Source organism: Podarcis erhardii, assembly GCF_964252035.2.
Source record: "Podarcis erhardii genome assembly, chromosome: 17".
In the NCBI taxonomy this organism is placed as follows: Eukaryota; Metazoa; Chordata; class Lepidosauria; order Squamata; family Lacertidae; genus Podarcis; species Podarcis erhardii.
The window spans coordinates 32,760,885-32,784,637 of record NC_138515.1 but is presented as its reverse complement, the minus strand read 5'-3'; the positions used below and the strand labels follow the sequence as shown (position 1 = coordinate 32,784,637).

The following is a 23,753-nucleotide window of genomic DNA, read 5'->3' as shown; positions in this document are numbered from 1 at the left end:
ACCCCGTACAATTAAAAGGCAGGTCTTACAGTTGCTGCCCCACTTCAAATTAAGAGCTGAAAGCTGAAGAAAAGGGAAAGCTTTTGCCTGATGCTTAAAATTGGATAAAGGTGGCACCACTGAACATCATGGTGTGTCATGGTTTTATTGTCACTAGCACAATATATACTATTTTGTACTTGAAGGAGGGAAGTAGGAGTGTATGGTTGAAATTATGGTTGACAGCAAGATAGGAAATACTGTTAATATAGGAGATGATTTGGGAAAAACCACACCGTGAATGCCGTGACAGGAACCACCATAACAGAAATGGAAAGGGAGTTAGGAGTTCACAATTTAAGGTGATGTATTGACTGGAAATAGGGATGCAGGTGGCGCTGTGGGTTAAACCACAGAGCCTAGGACTTGCCAATCAGAAGGTCGGCGGTTCAAATCCCCGCGACGGGGTGAGCTCCCGTTGCTCGGTCCCTGCTCCTGCCAACCTAGCAGTTCAAAGCACATCAAAGTGCAAGTAGATAAATAGGTACCGCTTCAGTGGGAAGGTAAATGGCATTTCCATGCGCTGCTCTGGTTCACTGGAAGCGGCTTAGTCATGCTGGCCACAGGACCCGGAAGCTGTATGCCGGCTCCCTCGGCCAATAAAGCGAGATGAGCACCGCAACCCCAGAGTCGGGCACGACTGGACCTAATGGTCAGGGGTCCCTTTACCTTTTTATTGACTGGAAATAACAGAACAGTATATGGATCTTAAGATATGGGTTAATCCATAAATGACTATAGTTTCAGAGAGTAGCATCAGCCCCGTGACATTTTTGCTGTGAGGTCCCAAAGGGTATTATTTGGTCCCCAATTTTAACATCTACATGAAGTCGTGGGGAATGGTCACTGGAAAATTTGGAGAGAGGCTTCACTGGCGTGTTGATGAAACACAGCTCTGTTTCTCTGTTGTGTCTGAGTCAGGACAGGACCCAGACTATGACAATGCCACAGATGGGGGACTTAGGTTGAGAGAATAGCAGCTTGCCTTTAGCCACATTGAGCATTCATTCACAAAAGAAGCTGCCATTCATCATTCAGTCTCTTCGCCTATTTGATGGTTGTTTTTTGGTGGCATGATGGACTGCAGTTTGTCCATTATCATGACTGATAGCTTAGTAATGTCCTTCACACATGTTTGCCCAGCAGTAAGTCTCACTGAACTAAATGGAGTGTACTCCCAAATAAATGTACATAGACTTGCCTTCTTAGCACCTTATGAACTACAGTACATTAAAAAAATAAAATCAAGCCTACTAGATGGCCTTCTAAGGCTGTAAACCATCTTGAGACTGGTGTGGAAGATTATATATAAATATGTTTTTAAAAAATGCTATGGGTTGTATCCAACAATTAATCTTCCCAACAGTAGACCCAGTACAGTTTATGTACCCAAGTTAGTCATGTCTACTAATTTTAACAGAACAGGTCTACTCTGGATAGGATTAATATTGCATATATTGTCATAGAATTGTATCCAAGTGGGACCCTGCATCAGCGTGCTTTAATGGTATAGCATGTATGTATGCAGCCTACAGAATGTTTGAAGTTGGTTTTGCAGTGGGGAATGACAACTGTGTGGTATGGATGGCTGGAACAGAAGCACTGAGACGATGCTCTCCAGGAAACTCACACATACCCAGATGTATTGGTGCTTCCACATAGCAGTTTATTGTGGACTTGTGCTGCAAAAATCCAGATTTACCGTTTCTGTGGGGCCTTTTTAGTTGACAGATTTTCTGCAGAAATAGTAAATCTGGATTAATGTGGGGCAGGGGAGAGAGAGAGAGAGTGAAAGGCAATTTGATTGGAGTTCCGTTGCGTGAATGCTGCAAAACCAAAAAAACTTGAATGAGCAGCTTGTGAGTCCTCAATGAACTGCCACGAAGAAGCATCCTTTTTGCCCCTGCCCTCCTGTTCCAACCACTGCCCTAGTCATTGTCATTCCTCCTGCAAAGTCATCTTCAAACATTCTGCAGGCTACAAAGGGCTGCCGTATGTCCGGAAAATCCTGGACATTGTTGGGATTTTGATTCCGAAAATGGTGTCCGGGTGAAAATTTAAATGTATGACATCCCATGTTGTAAGTGGGGTTTGTTGGGTTTTTTTTTTGCTGATTTTATTAAAACTAGCTGGGGGGAAAAGCTCAACAACTTTGACACCCCCTCCCCTAAAAAAAGTCAACAACATTTTTGTCTGGATTTTCATTTTCTGAAATATGGCAACCCTAGCATACATACATGCCTCCTCCACGAGAGAGTCAGTGGTACCCCCACTCTAGTGGTACCCCATTTACATCCCTTTATTCCCCTCCCCTTCCCCATTATTCATTTTTATGAGGAAAAATAAAATGCAGCGTTTGCACCAAGGTGTACTCTAGGTCTCAACCAGTGGAATGTATAGATTCTCCTTCATGCACGCTTTGCATTTCCCAACGGACGGGGCATTTTCTTAATAATATATCATCATTGCCTTCCTCTTGAACAAATGCTTTATTTCCCCCAAAAGCATTTTTGAAAAATCCACATCCTCTGCCCTCATCACTGTGTGACTTTTGCAGCTTTTTATAGGTTACAGACTGTCAATGATTAGCCAAAACAATTCACTGTTAAGGACTTGTCATGTATGTTTTGTAACTAAAGATAGAAACATAAATGCCAAAGAATCAATTCAGCGGCGTTTAAAAAGAAGCCCAGTTCATTCAGGGCAACTCTGTGCAAGGGCTAAAGGGGTAAAATTAGTATATTAGGCTAGTAATATGAAACAAAAGGTCTTGTTTTAAGAAGACCATGGGGCAAATGACTGGGGGCTGCTGGCTTGAAATGATGCTCATGGAGAAAGACACCTAATTTTTCAGCTCTCCAGTCGATGCATCTGCTTCCGACTGACAAGAACAGAAACTCTTCTTCGCCTTTCCTCTGTGGAGCTCCTGCTTTTAAAACCATGATAGTGGGAAGGGTCATTATCATTTATCACACACAGAGGAAAGGATTTATGAGGGTGTTAATGCAAAGGAAAGAGGGTGCTGTTTACTATTACTAATGAAGGACATTCCACTTCATTGCTTCCCCCCCATTGGTTTTCCTCTCTTCAATGAAAGAGGCAGAGAGGGGAGGGGGTGGCATTTTCAGTAGCCCTCAATGGGTGGGTTCAGCTAAGGACAGAGATAGAGGTACAATCCTAGCCCTCTTTCCTCAGAAAAAAGTCCCACCCATTTCACTGGGATTTATTTTGAAATAAGCACTCTTAACTTGGAAGTGAACAAGTGGCACTGTGGTTTAAACCACCGAGCCTCTTGGGCTTGCCGATCAGAAGGTCAGCGGTTCGAATCCCCGTGCCGGGGTGAGCTCTTGTTGCTCTGTCCCAGCTCCTGCCAACCTAGCAGTTTAAAACCATGCCAAAAGTGCAAGTTGATAAATAGGTACCACTCCGGCGGGAAGGTAAACAGTGTTTCCGTGCACTGCTCTGGTTTCACCAGAAGCAGCTTAGTCATGCTGGCAACATGACCCAGAAAAACTGTCTGCGGACAAACACTGGCTCCCTTGGCCAGTAAAGTGAGATGAGCGCCGCAACCCCAGAGTCGTTTGCAACTGGACTTAACTGCCAGGGGTCCTTTACCTTTTTAAGTGAACACAGTGGGACTTACATCTGCATAGACATGTGTAGAATTGTAAGTGATTGCAGGCGTGGGCTTGGATTAGAGGACTGTGATTGGGTTCATAAAGGACAGTATTTTAAGAAGTAAAGATGGAAAGTTATTTTGCAAAGAATATAGCAGTGGCGGATGCACTCAGTGCACAGCTAAGGTGCGCTGTTCATGCTCTTTTTGCACAGCCATGCCACACCCTCTGTACAATGAGTCGAAGTCTGTAACTTCCCACGTGAGAGATTTCTGTGCTGTTTGCAGCAGTGGTGCTATCAGTGCGATCTCCCGCAGTACATCAATTCCTGAGCTGCTTCCACAATGGTCATGTATTATGGAATAGCCACACTTCATTCACTCACCGTTTTTGAGGCATCTGCATGATATCGTGAGTAAAACGTCCTGCTCTTGAGATTTTCCCCTCAATCTTCTGACACAAAGCACAAAGGAACAAGTGCACAGCCTCCATAGGTAAAGATGACCCATTGTGCAGCTGTTCCAGTACTTTGCGGAGGGCAGGGATGTTGCTGGTTATGGTCTGTATGGATCCCTCTTACCATTTTGTTCTCTGTGGTCTGTCTCTCCTCTCTTGGAGTCAACTCTGTCCCTTTAACCTTTCCAGATAGCATTGTCTTTACATCAGTGTCACCCCAGTTGCAGCCACAAGCTGACCACAGTGAGGATTGAAGCTGGTGTGTGTGTGTGCATTTAACCCTTTCCCCCATACCATGCTTCAGATGCAAATCACCCTGCCCAATATTTGGGCTAGGGACTGCTTTCTTAGCTGCCGAATATCATTTGAATTCCAGTCATCTGGAAGCAATCCTGCTATACCACTTCTTGTCTGAAGCAAAACAGCAATGAATAGGTGCACTAAGACCACCCATGTCTAGAAGCATCCCTGGTGTGGGGGAGCAATTACTTACATTTCCTTTTGCGTGTTCAGACCCAGAGACCTCCCCCCTAAATAAAGACACATTTGACTCAAATTTTAGTTTTGTTTTTTTGCAGAATTCAGGCCACAACTTTGTTGATTGCAGAAAGTGAGTGGTTGCATAGGCTCTGGTTTGACTAGTTCCCTGCACCCTTGCAGGTAGCGCTGACCCAGGGCTCTATCATAGGTCAGCCAAGGGTGAACACCTGAGATAGGTGGAAAGCCCAGGAATGGACTATGTCCACTCCCCAGATGCTCCCCTGGACTCTGGCATGGGCACAACCCCCTCTCGAGGGTTGACCAAACCAAGTTGAGTCCCTGGATTCCTTTAACGGAATACCCTTCACATAGGGATGGCGAGACCGTTTTCCCATCCCTATCACCTGAACCAGTGCCTATCCGCAACCTTACAAGTTGTGACGATTTGCTACGCGGCAGGTGAAACCCAAATGGCACCAGCCAATCAGTCAAGTGGGGAAAATTCCTGCCGTGCCTCTGTCCCAACGACAGATGACACACAACGGCTTAGCAAGGTCAGTTGCAAAATACCCTACATATAGGGAGAGGTGGGCAGGTGTTCCGATGCACGAGCCGAAAGAGGAAGCTCTGGGTCACGTGCATAGGCATATATAGGTCCCTTGATCCATCTAGACTGCACCCCATTGGCCAGATTAAACCCAGCAACGAGGGACCTACCAATTGGGTGTTGTGGCTTGCCCAATATTCGCACCCACAACACAGGAGGTCCGTCTCCAGGTCTCACCGCAACACACGCCCTCTTTGAGACAGGACACGCTTTCCCTTTGATAAATTGGACTCAGATCCAAATATTTTGTTGTGTTACACAGTTCCCACTCCGCCCCCCCCCGGGGGGGTGAGATGTGCCCAGGTAACACTTGGAAAGGGTTTTTTTCCAGGTTGAACTCAGTTCCAGCACCTCTCAGGTGGGCACCATTGCCATTATAAGAGAACAAGGGAGGTGTTCATGGTGAGTTCTGGCACCTCTTTTTCTAGAAAAATAGAAGTGCCCTTGGAGATTCATTTGCTTGGGAAAGCACAAGAGAATTATGTTGTCTTAGTAATAGTTTGCTTACAGATATATAAGCAGAGGATATAGGAAGCAAACCATAACTCTTACTAGAGTTGGCAGTAGATCACCTAACCCTGTAGCAAATTTACAGAGAGAGTCTTTATGTCTCAAGGTGCATCATCCGTCATCTCACAGCTACAAATTTTCACCCTAAATTCAAAATGTCAGATTTGGCTTCAGATGGTTTCTCTATCCTGTCCGGTCTAGTTATGTGGGGTGTAAACTTCTCAAACTCTTGATGATTTTAGATTCCAAAAGCAGAAGAGAGGGTGCCACCTTTCAGGAGATCAACGACATTATTTTGGTAATTCGCTGGCCTCTCACAGAGATCATTAAGGCAGACAAATATGCAGAAATAGTAAACTGGAAAATTAGTTTTGTCTTATCGCCACTTCACATTGAGGAAAAGTGTAATGTTCATTACAGATGCTGTCTAATGTCAGTTTCGTTATTTGCATTAGGTACACATTTATTCAGCTAAGCCCTACTCAGCGTAGACCCATAGAAACTAATGAACCTTAATCACGTATATTTACTTTAATAGGTCTGCTCTGAGTAGGACTAGCGTTGAATACCACCCTTTGATACATACATATGTATATGTTGCATTTATATCATACCTTTTTCTCTTAAGGAGCTCAAAGCAGTGCATATGGTCTCCTCTAATCCTCACAGCAACCCTGTGAGGTAGGTTAGGCTGAGAGGCAGTTGAGTGGGGATTTGAACCCTTGTCTCCCAGGCCTGACACTCTAACCACTATGCCACACTGGCACAGCATTACTCAAATTATAATACTCAAATTACTCAAATACATAAACCAGTCTGACAGTTTTGCACATGGAAGATAAAGCAGGGCTCTATTCAGTGGGAGGCAACGTATTTTTGTGGTATCTCCTGGCTCAGTCATTGGCATCCCCAGTTCAAAGGATGCACAGAAGCCTTTCAGAGAAGAGGACAAGTCCAGCTACACTAATGTGAGAATATTTGTTTGGAAACAAATGCGTCAGGTGTATTTCAGGTTGGTCATTAGCTGAGCGTGAGCTGGTGGACTGAGCTGGTGGTCCAGGTTTCGCTGCTCCTCCCGATTCTGATAACATTTGCCATCTCCCCTTTCCCCATCTTGCTCCTGCCGCACTTCCATTTTCATGACATATTAATATTAGACAAATGCCATTGCAGCACTAGCGAAACAAGAATGAGGGTAATAGAATAATAGAAACTAGTATCTTTAATAAGAGAATCCTTTTTTTAAAAAGTCACAAGGTTTTCGGCTCTCACACAGCTCTTCATCAGGTATTGGGGTTCAGAGCCATATCTCTGTTGCTTTTTCAGTTTATTTGCTTTGTGTACACTGGGTGCAAGTAGAAGTTGAATTAGAACTGTAACAGCCAATAATAGTTAGGTTTGCTATACCCAAAAGGCCGAGCAAATGTCTTGTCATCTTGTCCCATCACATTTGTTGGCACCCCTTTGCTTTGAGAGACAAAGTTTTGCACCTATTATTAATTATTAATTATTATATTTATATTATTTATATTTATATTTATATTTATATTTATATTTATATTTATATTTATATTTATATTTATATTTATATTTATATTTATATTTATATTTATATTTATATTTATATTTATTTATACCCTGCCTTTTTCACTGACAAGGATTCAAGGTGGCTTACAGATAAAAATTACCTGCGCTTACCTACATGAACATATCCAATATACTGCATAAGAGACCAGTTCCACAAAACACTTTTTTAAAACTTTCATGGTAATCTCATCAGTAAACCACAGCAATTTCTAGAACTCTCATCATGCTAGTTATAGTTTCAGGCTGTGAACACATTAGCCCTTACTCAGGTTCCAGTGTGTTCCCACCTTGCTATTTGAAGCCAAGTGCACATGAAGAAGAAAAAGAAGAAGAATCTTTATTTGCATCGGTCACTAGCCATAGCAATAAAACAAAACACAATGTACTGAAGATAGAGGTAGAAACTGGAGGTTTACATCAATAATCAAAGAATAGATCTTACTCTAATTGCCCCTGCTAATTTTTTTGCAGTTTTTGCTGTCACCTGGTTATCTTGATTTGCTAGAGGGAAGAGCACAGTAGCAGTGGTTGAGCAACCAGGAATGGACAATAATAGAGGGGTAATAACCTCAAATCTTTATAAAGAGTGCAAGCTAGAAGCACATGAGCTGTTGATTCAATACTGCCTTCTCCACGTGGACATAAGCGAATTTTTTTGAAATCGACCCTCAAGTACAGCTGAAGGCAGTATATGTAATCTTGCATAAGTGAAAGCACATCTGTGTACTGGAATTGTTAAATTTTGCAAATAGGGTGCCGACGTATCAAAATGACTAGGTGGAAAATAATCATACCATGGACAAAATTTCCTTATTGTGGCCAAATTATTCTGACACTCAATATCATATAGGCTCTGTCTAATTAAATCATTTGCTGAAGCCCAGCGTTAATAACTGTTGTGGTGATAAACCAGAAAAGTAAAGCTTTTGGATGACCGTCTAAGAAGCAGGGCAATTTAGATCTCAAGTGCACATGAACGTTAGCCACAATCCATCTACGGTATACAGTGGTGCCCCGCAAGACGAATGCCTCGCAAGACGAAAAACCCGCTAGACGAAAGGGTTTTCCGTTTTTCGTGGCGCTTCGCAAGACGAATTTCCCTATGGGCTTGCTTCACAAGACGAAAACATCTTGCAAGTCTTGTGAGGTTTTTTCCCTTTCCCCCCCTTTTCTAAGCCGCTAAGCTGCTAATAGCTGCTTAGCCGCTAAGCCGCTAATAGCCGCTAAACCGCTAATAGTGCTAATCCGCTAAGCTGCTAATAGGGATGCTTCGCAAGACGAAAAAACCGCTAGACGAACAGACTCGCCGAACGGATTATTTTCGTCTTGCGAGGCACCACTGTATCCTATAGTTTCTTGAGAAATACTGCTGTTTGATGCCTTTTCTCTCAAACCAGCTTCCATCCAATTTGAAAAATGTAAGCCGCAATTAAGCTGAGTGGGTGGACATTTGAGACTTCCCCTGTGCACGTGTGGATGGCAGCATCACTGAATACGATTTGGGGTGGAGGGTTGCAAGTGCAGAGAAGCAAGTCAGGTAAAGCACATTGGGTGAAGACTTCTGTGTCCCCTCTGTGGCTTGGAATACATCAGGGAAAACCAGCACCACTGTGTTTCAAGTCACTATAGTATGGTTAGTTTTTCACCTTTCTCTTTGAAAACTGTTCTCTGAATAGCTACCATGACGTTTAAGAAAACGGTATTTTTGTTTGTTAAATTCTTAACTTTTTTTGGACTAAGTTATTACAGGCCTTGTATCTAATATTACCCTGTTTCACAGAAATTAAGCAACCGATCTAAAGGACTGCCTTTTCGCACAAGTCTGTCTGGATACAGTAATCATTAAGGTTAGATGGGTCAGTCCTGAGGCAGACTGTGTCCCTTTTACATGTGTTCATATGTCCTGTTCAATTTCCATGCGGATTTACCCACACACACACACAAAACCTGCACACATATGGCGTGCTTCTTTTTAACTACTAAGAATACAAGCTGGTCTGAGATCTAAAACAAAACAAAAACCACAGGCACTAACTTTACCACATGGAGCAGCTAAAAAGTGCAACTCCAGTCATGTCATATGTGTGTTGAAAATGTGACTGGAGAATAATGGCACATGAAGGTGTTCTGCCCCAACCAGGAACCTTGTACTGGAAAAATCATGGCTGCCCCCATCCCACACCTGACATGTTTCTAGAAGGCTCTCAGGGATATTGTTTGCAGGAACAGATAGTCGTCCCTTTTTGCCCATGTCAATAGCCACTACAATATTTCTAGTTGGGACAGCACATCAACACATCATATAACTCTTTTGCAACTGAATTTTCAATGTGAATGATAAGAGTAGCATTTTAAGCCACTTTGAGCAGATGGTACTTGTTTTTATAAGTGTGTGTGTGTGTGTGTGTGTGTGTGTGTGAAGTCAGCCCTCAGACCACATGAAACAAATTTGTTGTGGTGCTTTTTCAACTGTGGTACCCTGTGTGTACTATTTTTCTTCTCAACGTTCTTTTAACACCAGACAAATACTTTTTCATTTAACCAGGCTCACCAGTTTGCCATTTTAAACTGGTTTTAATCTACTAATTTTTGACAAGTACTGTTGTTTTGTTTTGTTTTGTTTTGTTTTGTTTTGTTCTGCTCAGGTTTTACTGTTCTGATACTGTTTTTATCTTGATACTGCATTTTAATGGTGTGAGACATCTTGGAAGTTCTTAAAACTGAAAGCTGGCATAAGCACATTTTGGGCTTTTTTAATTAAAAAAAATCAGCACACAATTTAGCTCACTTAAAAAAAAAGTATGTGTTTGCGATCATTTTCAAGCATTCCATGGAAATACTTGAAAAGACATGAGAGGGGTTTTTTTAAGGCATTTAGAATCATAGAGTTGGAAGGGACTCTGCAATGCAGGAATCTTTTGCCCAACATTAGACTGAAACTCACAACTCTGAGATTAAGAGTTTCATGTGCTACCAACTGCTACCAACTCTCTCAACCCAACACATTGTTTTATCTCACACCCTTCCACTACCAGCCCTTTCCCCACCCCAAATACCTCTGAGAAGATTAAAGTGAAAATAAAAAAAATTGGGAGGCCGAGAAACTACAAATCCTATGCTTCCTGGCAGAACTGAATATCCCTGGTCCCTGAAAACTCCCTGACAATGGTGTCATTTCCAGTTCAAGAGAGGCTAGTCAAGTGTCTCTAATAAGTCTTCCCCCAGCATCTATACCCCCTCTCCCTTTTCAAAAATAAGAGGTTTATTTTAATTTTTTTGGGGGGGGTCATAGAATTGGAAGGGGGTCACAAGGGTCATCTAGTCCAGGGTTTCTAAAACATGAGTCTCCAGCTGTTTTGGACTACAGTTCCCATCATCCATGACCACTGGTTCTGCTAGCTAGGGATGATGGGGGTTGTAGTCCAAAACAGCTGGAGACCCAAGTTTGGGAAACCCCAGTCTAGCCCAGCCCCTTTGCAATGCAGGAATGTCATCTCACACCCATTTGCAAAAGGATGTACAAAACAACACAAGCATTTGACAAGTAAACGTTTCAGCAGCACCAGCTGCCATTCCTGTTTCTACCTAACTTCAGGCATTTTAACGGCTTTTGATTTTGGCACAGCAGGGTTGGTCCGTCAAGAGATGCCAGTATCAGTGATGGCCTGATTCAGCCTATATCTGTATCCTTCTCCGTAGGTACTGAAACACCTCCGGCACTTGAACTTCACAAACAACATGGGAGAGCAAGTGGATTTTGACGAATCTGGGGGCCTGATAGGGAATTACTCAATCATCAATTGGCACCTCTCACCAGAGGACGGCTCCATTGTCTTTGAGGAAGTTGGACACTATAATGTTTATGCCAAGAAAGGAGAGAGGCTGTTTATCAATGAGAACAAGATTCTGTGGAGTGGATTCTCCAAGGAGGTAAGGGACACCAGTCACCCCAAACTAACATTAATGTTTATCAACTTTTTCCACAAGGTCCACAGACTTTTTTGGCTGAAATTATTTCCCCTAGCCAATGGCAAGGTTCTGTTTTCTTGGGTCCTGCTCACAGGAGGTGAAAAAATGCATCCTTTTTGTTGCCACTGCCTGGTTTTTTGTGGGTGAGCAGCAAGCAAAGTGTGCCTATGTGTGCTAGTATCAGTTCCTGTCCTCCGAATCATAGTGATGGCGTTGCCATTTTGAATGCTGTATAGCAGCGTTTCCCAAAGTGTGGTATATGTACCCTTGAGGGTTCCATAGGTAGATGACAGAACTCTTTATTTTACTTTATCATAGACTTTTTAGCTGCAGAAAACAATCCAGAGATAAAAAAGTATTATTAAAACTGCACCGGTAAGACAAAATTCTCAAAAGGGGTATGCGATTATTGGGGAACGCTGCCATTAAACAACATAAGGCATTGCCTCAGGTGGCAAATGCTGAGAGGCGGCATTGAGGAGTTAGAGGACAGAGCTGGGTGTGCCCTGCATTTGCCTCCCTGAGATCCCTCCTGTTGCTATAAGCCCTTTTTGTCCTGCTCCTTTCCATTGATCTCCCAGCCCTATGCCTGGTGCTAGAATCACAAGTGCATTGAGCTTTTTGGGGGGTCCTTCCTACCTCTGAGCGCCAGCAATGCTTTCAAAGGAAGGCATACAGATTTACACACAGCCTCAAGCTGCTGTTGCCTTGCTATTTAGTAGTTAATTAAATTTCTCCTATGTTGTTATACATAGGGCTCATCCAGACTTGCCCTTGCTCTGTTGCTTTGCCTTGGCGAAACCCGATCTTTACCACTGAGTTGGAGCAAATGTCTACCAAGTGGATTGAAGTTTGCTCCGATTGATCACTAAAGAGGAGGTTTTCCAGGAGAAAGCAGGTTATTGGGTTGTTGTTTTTATTTTTATTTTTTTTAATATAATATTTTATTTGGATTTTTCAAACTTAAATGCAAAAATGAAAAACAGTATAACATATATCATAACATCTTTTCATAACATCTTTGGACTTCCTCGCGCCTCCCGCTCCCATTTGCATCATTGCCAATTCTTGCCAGCAATTTATCATCTTGTTTACACTCTTATGTCAAATTCATTTAAATATAATCTATAAATTCTCCAAAAGGTTTATAATTTTTCCTCAAATTTACTTATCATCTTAATTCTCACTAATTTAGTGGTGCACAATTATTTATGATCTAGCATCCTTTCTTAGCATTCAACCAAATTACAATATTTTTTTAAATAAATCTTGAATTTCTTCCAATCTTCTTCGACTCTCTCCTCTCCTCTTTTTATTTTTATTTTGGATTTTGTGGGTTTTGTATTTTGATTTTATTCTGCAAACCGCTCTGAGACCTGCGGGTATAGGGCAGTTGTTGAAGAAGAAGAAGAAGAAGAAGAAGAAGAAGAAGAAGAAGAAGAAGAAGACGACGACGACAAGGGCATAACTGCTTGGACAGACCTGTCCCTAGAAAGTGAGGGACAAGCAGGAAACTGCTTGGACTTGTGATTTCTAGGCACAAGACAAGTGCAGGTCTGGATGAGACCACAGCTGGCAAATTGTTGTGGTTCCTGAGGGGGAAAGGCCACTCCATGAAATTGTTCAAATGCTAAGCAACATTAAGCACCAGACCACTGTTTCGAAAGTCACAGTTTTGATTTGTGCTTCCACCTTGTGGCTGTTTGGTATACGTGCAGAAATCTGCCATTAGATCGTGTGTGGCAGTCCCCTGCGATGCCAGGCAGCAAGGATTGCTGGGGTGATGCACAGCATGGATTCTGAGCTTGTTCGCTTTCTAACACAAAGGTAAGTTGAGGCAACAGCTGTTGTGCATATTAGCACGACGCTGCCATTGAGAGCTACACCACCATGGAAATTTCTTGCTGCTGGCGATGAGAACCAACCCATTATCGTGTTAGATACTGATACAGATGATGCAGATTCTAAGCCCTCAGTGGCACAAAGATCACCTTTGCATTTTATCATTTTTCAAGTCAATTTGGGACTCTTAACACCTGGCTCACATTTTGGAGGAACAGGCACACCATTCCCTACCCACACCCCAGCCCACAATATGGTTATACCTCTCTAGAGTCCCCGATGACAATCTTTCCTTTGAAGCAGCTGCAAGGACCACAGTGTCCCAGGAGAAGCAGCAGAAGACACTGTCTCCTGCTTCCTCTCTCCAGCTAGTGGTAAGGACTGGGCCCCTTGGGTGGAGGGCCCCCTCCTTGGTGCTGCCACCTGCAAAAGCAGCAGCATCAACCTCATATCGTCTGCACAAAGGAAGAAGAGTTTGGATTTGATATCCCGCCTTTCACTCCCCTTCAGGAGTCTCAAAGCGGCTAATATTCTCCTTTCCCTTCCTCCCTCACAACAAACACTCTGTGAGGTGAGTGGGGCTGAGAGACTTCAGAGAAGTGTGACTAGCCCAAGGTCACCCAGCAGCTGCATGTGGAGGAGCGGGGAATCGAACCCGGTTCACCAGATTACGAGTCCACCGCTACACCACACTGGCGGGAGGGACGGAGCTGGTGACGTGGGCAGCTGTCACTCCTTTCTTAGAGCCTTTGCCACTTAACCAATATTCTATATTGTATTTCTTGCACACCTCTTAGAGATGATTGCAGTTAAGCAGTACATAAATCATTTGAATAGAATGGAATCAAATAATAAAAATAAAAGAGCGGTAGCTACTTGCTTGCCTGGTGAAGCCAATAAATGCAAAGAGCAGCCACCACCGATTCTCCTTTTTTCTGAACGTAAATTTTTATTGGTTTTCAAACAGTTTAACAAATTCAATCCAGTTTCAATGCAGTGTTCCCTTAAGATTTTGGCTTCCCACCCTTCCTCCTATGATGTTTCTATTCAAATAATTAATCTACTGCCCTAAAGGTAATCTTTCTCTAAAACATCTGTCCTCCACTACATTCCTTTATCATTCTCATTCCTTTGCTACAAGTCCTGCCTTCCATTTCATTTGACTATAATATTTTCTCAGATAATCAGAAAAGGGTCTCCATTCAAGCGTTTCTTCTTTTTGCTCTCTTATTTCTGACGTCAATTTTGCCATCTCCTGTCTCTCCCCTTTCTGCTGCTGCTTGTGGTCAGCATTGCTACTCCCTTACCAATTTGCTCAGGTGAATGGTTGGCAGTGGCAGGGAAGAGAAGTGGCTGTACAGCCGCCAACTGTCCTCTCCCTCGGTGGAAAAGGGTAGCTGCCGCCACCACAGACAGTGGCATCTAGTAGTTGGCAGACCTGCTATCAACCCTCTGTGAGTAGCAGCCTCCACCAGGAGGGCTTTGCCTCATACCTGTTCCTGCTTGGTGAAGTTCATTTTCTCTCCTCAGTCCCTGGAATGAATTGGAGCAGAGAATCTTTGTCTAGGTTTTCACACTCTTCCTGATGACTGTGCCTCTTTCTGCTCATGGTTGGTTTGTTTTTAATTCCTTCAGGTGCCCTTCTCCAACTGCAGCAAAGACTGCCCGCCAGGCAGAAGAAAAGGCATTCTCGAGGGGACAGCTACTTGTTGTTTTGAATGTGTGGAATGCACTGATGGGGAGATCAGTGATGAGACAGGTATGGTCTGATGCGGAGAAATTGATGCTTTGCTCTCTTCTGCTTGGAGACATTTCCCAAGATGGAAACTTATTTTGAAACTGGAGCCCACAGTCAAAAGGTTTTGGCAAATTGAGAATGTAGCAGTGTTGTCGCAGAACCTCTGGAAGAATTTCATGGCCTCATTGAGGGAAGTCAGTTGTTCCAGCAACAAAATAGGAAGGTGTTTGTTTTGAGTGGTAGAATCAATAGTAGATCACAGCTCATAGAAACTTTGGTAATATGTCCTGAGCAAGGACAAAATTTGGCTTTTTTATTGATCTTCTCAGTAGGTATCCTCCTCCTCCTCCTCCTCCTCCTCCTCCTCCTTCTTCTTCCCCTCCACTGCTTGTCAACCTGTGTGGAGAAACTGCCCACATTGCGCTAAATTGGGCGCTCCCTGGAACTGTCCGTATCTCAGCCAGGTACCATTTCCGGCCTAGTTCTAAGGTGGCAAACCTGCATTCTGGGGCATCATGATGGAAGCACATGACAGAAAACTAGTGTGTCAGAGACAAGCCTAGTTACAATCCCTGGCACGCTAGTTTTCTGTATGGAGGAAATTTATATGAAAATGCTGATTTACCACTATAGTGCCATCTAGGCCTGGAACTGCCTTCCAACTGTTTTGGAATTTCTGCCTTCATATTTTTAAGGAAGGGGAATAATTTGTAAAAGAATGAGCTTTCCTCTTATCATCTACTGCCTGTTCCTTTGGCCTTTTTCTGTATATCTGTGGCCTTTTAGAAGTGGATGGAATGTTTGTAATGTATTGGGTCATCATCTTTATTGCCCCCCCCCCCCGTTTTAATGTGGGTTTTTGTTTACTTCTGTTTAGTTGCTTATTTGGTCACAAGTCACTTCAGGTTGCATTGGGCAAGATAAAGTATCTAACAAGTTTAATAAAATGATGATGATGATGATGATGATGATGATAAGGTTAGCTGATACAGGTGTTGTGGCCCTCTGTGCATAGAGCCTGCAGGGGCAACTACAACCCTGACACCCCCTCAAGGGCTCATGTTCTAGGGGTCTTGCACCAGACCCCCATCTACCTCTCAACATTACACAAACAAAGAAAAAAGACCAATGAGACCTTGCAGGTCACCTCAGCCTAATGCAATGACTTAGCCAGGCCCTATATTGTAATTTTGACAGATGTTTAATGTTCTTAAGCTTGTAAAATTGCATGTGTATTTTAATATTTATTCATTGCTTCATGTAATTTGTTGATGTAACCTGCCCTGGGGTCCTAGATCACTTTAATAATTAAATAAAATGAGCCAGAGTTGGTCAACTCTCAGGCAGCGAATAAGACAATATGCAACACACATGCTGTTGAGGTTCAGAAATTTTTCTTTTCTTTCTTTCTTTCTTTCTTTCTTTCTTTCTTTCCTTCCTTCCTTCCTTCCTTCCTTCCTTCCTTCCTTCCTTCTTTCCTTCTTTCCTTCTCTCTCTCTCTCTCTCTCTCTCTCTCTCCCCTCTCTCTCTCTCTCAAAAGAGTGTCTTGTCTTTTCCAGATGCTAGTGCCTGTGAGAGGTGTGATGAAGACTTCTGGTCCAACGAAAACCACACGTTCTGCATTCCCAAGCAAATAGAATTTTTGTCTTGGACAGAGCCGTTTGGGATCGCGCTCACCCTCTTCGCTATACTAGGCATCTTCCTCACATCGTTTGTCCTAGGGGTCTTTACCAGATTTCGCAACACACCCATCGTCAAGGCCACAAACCGCGAACTCTCTTACCTCCTCCTCTTCTCCTTGCTTTGCTGCTTCTCCAGCTCCCTTTTCTTCATCGGGGAGCCCCAGGACTGGAACTGCCGCTTACGGCAGCCGGCCTTTGGCATCAGCTTTGTCCTCTGCATCTCCTGCATCTTGGTGAAGACCAACCGCGTCCTCCTGGTCTTTGAGGCCAAGATACCCACAAGCCTCCATCGCAAGTGGTGGGGTCTTAACCTCCAGTTCCTCCTGGTCTTCCTGTGCACTTTTGTGCAGATAGTCATCTGTGTCATCTGGCTCTATACGGCTCCCCCTTCCAGCTACCGGAATCATGAACTGGAGGACGAGATCATCTTCATCACCTGCAACGAGGGCTCCTTGATGGCACTGGGCTTCTTGATCGGCTACACATGCCTCCTGGCCGCGATCTGCTTCTTCTTCGCTTTCAAGTCCCGCAAGCTGCCCGAGAACTTCAATGAGGCCAAATTCATCACCTTCAGCATGCTGATCTTCTTCATTGTTTGGATCTCTTTTATCCCAGCTTACGCCAGCACCTACGGCAAATTTGTCTCGGCGGTGGAGGTGATCGCTATACTGGCTGCCAGCTTTGGGCAGCTGGCTTGCATCTTCTTCAACAAGGTCTACATCATCCTCTTCAAGCCCTCGCGCAACACCATCGAGGAGGTGCGCTCTAGCACCGCTGCCCACGCCTTCAAGGTGGCTGCCAAGGCTACGTTGCGGCGCAGCAATGTGTCCCGCAAGAGGTCCAACAGCCTTGGAGGCTCCACAGCCTCGACCCCATCCTCGTCCATCAGCAGCAAAAGCAACCATGAAAATCCCTTTTCACTGCCAAGTCCAGTGGACCACCAGCAGCCACATGGGTGCAAGCAAAAGGTGAGTTTTGGCGGTGGGACTGTTACTTTCTCGCTGAGCTTCGAGGAGCACCAGACAAATGCAGTAGCCAACCGGAATGCAAAGCACAGGAACTCACTGGAAGCCCAAAACAGTGACGACAGCCTCATGCGCCACAAGGCCCTGCTTCCTCTGCAACCCAGCGAACCACGAGGCAACGAGCCCAACTTCCAGATGCCCTCAATTCAAGACTCCAACACACAGGAACCAGTAATGGCAGAAGCCAAGCAAGAAGTACAAAACTCGGAAGAAGAGCAACCTTCTTTGTCAGATGCATACTTGCGGGATTTTGTAGGCAATGACTCCATCCTAGAGAACGCCATTCATTCATAATCAAAGAAAAAGGAGTCTGTTTTCCCCGCTCTTCTCTAAAACGGGGGGAAAGGACTGGATACATCTGCAACACAGCCAGCCACTTCTTACGGTTAGAATCAACAGGATAAACTCGCCTCCAAAGGGCTGTTGAGGGTGGGAGGGGGAAGAAAATGCCTAGTGATAATTTTAGTGAACACCTGTGCTGGTTGTGGAAGATATGAGGAGAAGAAACCCGTTGGAAGGACTAGTACCCCCCCCCCCAAGCTGGGTTTTAGCAGATTTTTGTGTGGAGTTTATCATCGTTCTACCCTAGTGGTCCAAGGCCACCAACTTGCTGGTTAGTGAACATCTCTGAACAGTTCTAGTAACGTGCTCTGCTTTTACATTGATGTATATTATCCCTTTTCTTCGTGGTGTGTAATAGCCCCTCTTTATATGTAAATCTGCTTAGCCATATTGCAACGAGGAAAACCTTCCTGCTTTACACAAAACAGGACATGTGGTTTGACTTAGGGGAACACGTCATCCTCCAGGCCCTCGGCAAACACGCTAAATGAATTTCAGCTGCTGCCCTCCACGTGTAAAGTATTTAAAAATAAGAAGGCATCGCTCCTTGTATTTACAATCAAAAGATTAGCCGCTTTATGCTGTTCCCAATGTCTCATGAAAGAGGAATAACGTCCTGAGAAACATCGCTGCTTTATGCAGAGCTGCTGTCCTCCCAGAGATGCATGCCCAGGTTTGACTCACTTGGTAGGCAAAAAGGAAGGCCAGCCTGTGCTCCTGGGGAATTTACAGAGATCTCAGTAACATGTGCCCATAACTTAATTTAGGCTACTCTTGTTATGGCTTCTGTGCTGCAAATGGCTGGCATTTTATTACAGCAGGGGTCACCCATCCTCTTGGGCACATTTGCAAACCAGATACCGTATTTTTCGCTCCATAAGACGCACCTAGTTTTTAAAGGAGGAAAACGGGGGGGGGGGGGGGGGATATTCTGAATCAAATGTTGTACTAAACTATTTAATAAACTACTGGTATATCAGAGTGAGAGGGACAGGAGCTGTATGTTTCTTTAGCGTGCGTGCTCAAGGAGCGACGAGCGGGGAGGCAGCACGCCCCCAGACGGACCCAACACAGGAACCCCAGCAGCCTCCTCTCATGTAAGCGGCTCCTCTCCGGCTATGCTGCTTCAAAGCGAGCCACGGAGGAGGGAAGGAAGGCGAGCCATGGATCCTCCGCTCGCGACTGCAGCAGGATCCAACCGCCGTCCATAGGCATTTACTCCATAAGACGCACAGACATTTCCCCTTAATTTTTAGGAGGAAAAAAGTGTGTCTTATGGAGCGAAAAATACGGTACATCATTGTGGATGCCCCCCACAGCCACACACAGAGCAGCCTTTTCAGCTGACTACAACAGAACGCTTCTTTCAAGTTTAGTTTGAACAGGTGTCCGGGATCCTTTTTGGGTGCTTGTGCACCCATAACTGCCTCATTGGTCAGCTCTGCTCTGCCATTTGTACTGTTCTGTGTTAACTTCTGTCAAACCCATGGCTCTTTTGGGGAGTAACCCAATACATTTGCAGGCATAATTGGGCTAACAACGAAGCATGAAAGGAAGGAGACAGTCTAAAAGAAAAGGCTCTGAAAAGTGAGGAGTCGCATACCCAAGGAGGCCTAATTGAACTTTTCATGGCTGCAGAAGCATACAGTCATTAATTACCTGAGGTTTCCCAAGTCATGTGTCTAGCAAGTTAAAACAATATTTATAGCAAACAGTTCAGGGAATAATAACCAGGCCCCAGGGCACTGAGGATCATTTTGGAGATTAAATACTTGGAAAGCTAGGCTCCATTGCAGAAAGCTGCTAACAGCCCAGGGTCCTTCAAAAAGCTTCTCCAAGGAAATGTATGAATGGGAGCCTTAAATAATGGCAAACTAGCACAAAATAGGCATGACCCCTGTTTTGTTCTTTAGGAAGAATTAAAGCGGCTAGCCAGTGGTAGGTGTGGCTAATGCTTTTGTTAAGGGTAGAATGAAACGCCATGATCTCTGTCACCCTGACTTCTGCAACTGCTGGAGTTCCAAAATGTATCTTACAGATAGCAGAGGTTGTTGTGACAGTCGAGACCTAACAGCTGACTCCTGTAAGTAGAGAATGCATTCATAAGTAATATTGGGCCTGCCCCTAAGAGAGAAAACTAAGGAATCTATGACTGAATACTTTCCAAATGTTTGCAGCTTATCAAACAGCTCTTCTCCCCCAAGTACTTGCAGTTGAACCACATCATATAATCCTGCACAGTGAGCACAAAACTTGAGAAATGCATCATGTCATCACCAGCTTAGAAAGTGTAGCATATGTAAGAAGTGAAATAAAAGGGCAGGTGTTGAATGTCCATTGAGTGATACAAAGGAAAGTGCGTAGCTCTGCCTATCTATACTTTGTGCTCTACTATTTGTGAGTCCAGAGAACACAACACCCAGCGCATTGTGAAAATGTCAGCACCAAGTAGTCATACTCAAGAATGTGACATGTAATGGCAGCATTGTCAAAGGTTTTCTTTCCCCCTTGTTTTGTTAAAAATCCTTTAAAAAAGTAGACTTTCCTGCTCAGCAAGAGTCTCTTGTATTTTAGCTGTAGATCTTACTCCTCATATTGAGGTTAAAGAAAGTCATGGCGTTGAGCCTGGCCTCTTATATTTAATCCTAATAATTCTTCACTGGCGTTTTAAGGGTTTAGTGATAGGATAGTGTTGTGCTAGAAGGGCCCTGACAGTGAGCACCATTACACATACACTAGAAAGGAGTTTATACTTTATGTTTCAGGAACCTCAGTGGACTATCATTTCTGAGGTTGCTTCACTTGTTTGTATACAGTCATACCTCGGGATAAATACGCTTCAGGTTAAGTATTTTTGGGTTGTGCTCCGTGGCGACCCGGAAGTAACGGAGTGCATTACTTCCGGGTTTCGCCGCTCGTGCATGCGCAGATGGTCAAAATGATGTCATGCCCACGCGCAGAAGTGGCGAAACTCAACCCACACACGTGCAGATGCGCTGTCGCATCTTGCGTTCTGTTCGGGATGCGAACGTGGCTCTGGAACGGATCCCGTTCGCATCCTGAGGTACCACTGTGTGTGTGTGTGTGTGTGTGTGTGTGTGTGTGTATACACATACATACATACACACACACAAGCTGGGCAGAAAAATCTTCTGGCTTTTGTAAGAAAAACAAAAAAACCATTTGCATTCAGATCCAGCAACCAGAGTTTGCAGGATATCTACCCACAAGTGCTAGTACTGAACTCTGAGCACGGCTTTCTTCTGATGCAAGAGAAGTGCAAGTCCGCAGCACTCTCCCCTGCATGGCTTAGAGAACTTCCTTGCCTTTAATCCCCGGAGAGTGTGGAGTGTGGAACCACCCTGCCTTGGTACAGTAGCAATAAAGGAGACAGCAGTAGGTCAAAGCCAGCTCAACACTGTTGATGTGGTTTTGAAGTAGGTTGTATGAATGCAGCCAGAGTTCAACTCATGGTGAAGTGGTCATACGAGATGAAGCTTAATCGTTTTGCTTCTGACACCCTGCAGTGAGTATAGGCTGAGTTGCATGACTTTCATCCCATGCAAGGCTTAACACATATACGAATGGGGGATGTACTCCCTTACTTTGTGGAAAAGGCAGATTAAAGGCATGGCTTCCTAATGGCATATCACATGCTCTTTGCCTTGTACACATGGAAGTAGCCTAAGGGTGCACCCAGATTGTAGTTACGAATGGGAAAGAATTGGCACCCAGTAAACACACACACACACACACACACACACACACACACACACACACACCCTCTGTCCTTGCTAGTCCACATTTCAGGTTGAAGTGTGTCAAACAAGAACTGAGCTCTGAGTTCAACAAAAAGGGCCTCTTCTTTGGCAAAATACTTGTTCTTTTAGCGTCCCACACTTGCCCTGCACTCTACAAGCATTGAACCAAAAGCGTGAGAAGCTTGTCTGTCTGCCTCTGCATCCTTGTTCGCTGCACTTTCACAACAACTCCTTACCAAACTAGTGAGATTTTCTTTTTAACAGCCATTAAGGACTAGCTAGCCAGCATATTTTAACAATGTATGACTTAATAAATCACGACTATGGCCAATTTAATTTTCCATTCAAACAATAATAATAATAATAAAGTTGAAAAACCAGTTGTTGCCTTACAGTGCAATCTGATGCATGTCTGCTCAGAAGTAGGTCTGTCTTTTCAATGGAGCTTACATACCATTGAATTACCATTTAGTGATTAAAAAGATGAGAAGAGCCCTGCTAGAGCAGACCGGAGGTCCACGTAGGTGCAATCCTGTTCCTAACACTTGCCAGCTCAAATGCTTCTATGAAGTGTACATGAGCTGTGCATGAAGGCAACATCCACCCAACAACTGGTATTCAGGGACAGACTTGTCTCTGGACCATGATGGTCCATGCAGACATCACAGACCCAGCAGTGCTCACCTGAATGCATCCAATACCCTTTTAGAGCCATCTGTGGCACTGGTCACCACCACATCTTGGTAGCAAATCCCCTATGTCAATATGTCCCCGAGTAAGAAGTACCAGTACTTTTATTTTGCCTGTCCTTGTCTCAGCTGCCACTCAAGTTCTTTGTCTGCCTCTTGAGTGCCAGTGTTATGGAAGAGGGACCAAAAACCATCTTTAGCCAGTTTCCCACATACTATTAAGGGACGCGGGTGGCGCTGTGGGTTAAACCACTGAGCCTAGGACTTGCCGATCAGAAGGTCGACGGTTCGAATCCCCGTGATGGAGTGAGTTCCCGTTGCTCGGTCCCTGCTCCTGCCAACCTAGCAGTTCGAAAGCACGTCAAAGTGCAAGTAGATCAGTAGGTACCGCTTCGGCGGGAAGGTAAACGGCATTTCCGTGCGCTGCTCTGGTTCGCCAGAAGCGGCTTAGTCATGCTGGCTACGGCTCCCTCGGCCAGTAAAGCGAGATGAGCGCCACAACCCCAGAGTCGGCCACAACTGGACCTAATGGTCAGGGGTCCCTTTACTTTACCTTAAGAAGAAGTACCGGTACTTTTACTTTAGCCAGTTCCCCACACATTATTTTTTTAATAAAATTCAATATTTGGGGGGGGGGGTTCCGACAACCACCCAATTCCCCTAATAATCTTTGCTCTAAAAGTTCAAAGCCTCCATTTTCAAAGTCCTCCTGAACATGGACAGTGGGTACAGTGGTGCCTCGCAGTCCTCCTGAACATGGACAGTGGGTATTAATAGTGACACTTCCAAAAGAGACAATAATGTTAAGAGAAAGATTCTGCAAGGCAGAGATCCCACTTCATAGCACCTCTAGGTCGGCCCAAGAGAATGTGCTTTCTGAAGGGAAGGCGGAATCACCTTGGTGGAGGCCGACTTCAGACTTCCTAGGATTCTGCAGCGGGACACAGCCTGTTCACAGCCTGTTCAACTGCTGGCCAAGACCATTTCAGTGGCCTCAAATGCCACTTTGGAGCACCAGGCCATAAAAATGGATTACTTTTCATTTCTTTTTTGAAGAGAGGCCAGTGTTCTGAAGCCTCAGTATCTGCCTCACGGCGTCAGGGCCTGCCAGCTTTAATAGAATACAGAAAGCTTTGCTGGAGTCTTAACTCTATCCTTGTACACTACAGTTATTTTAACATTTGTTAGTGCATTGTAATATTTATAATGTGTGGCTGAGCGTCTTGTCTTCAACTCAAAAGGAGCACAGTTGCCTTTTGTACTTTGCAGCTGCAAGTAAAGTCTGTTTTCAGCTGATAATGTCTTGTCTTCTTGGCGCTGAGGGTGAAGAGAGGCCTCTCCCCGACTTTTGCTGGCTATTCTCATTCAGAATAGAGTTAGTCATTCACACTTGCTCAGTCAAAAAACAA

At 44.3% G+C, this 23,753-nt stretch overlaps 1 protein-coding gene across 3 annotated transcripts in view; it reads left to right on the top strand.

Moving 5' to 3' along the window:
* Window positions 1–20,958, top strand: part of CASR (calcium sensing receptor) — a 52,117-nt gene extending 31,159 nt beyond the window's left edge. For all 3 annotated transcript variants that reach the window (XM_081844864.1, XM_081844865.1, XM_081844866.1), the window contains 3 exons: window positions 10,996–11,226; window positions 14,743–14,866; window positions 16,405–20,958. In XM_081844864.1, the coding sequence (XP_081700990.1) occupies window positions 10,996–11,226; window positions 14,743–14,866; window positions 16,405–17,846 (1,797 nt within the window). In that variant the 3' untranslated portion in view covers window positions 17,847–20,958. The remainder of the gene's footprint in view (window positions 1–10,995; window positions 11,227–14,742; window positions 14,867–16,404) is intronic.
* The last annotated feature ends 2,795 nt before the right edge of the window (window positions 20,959–23,753 follow it).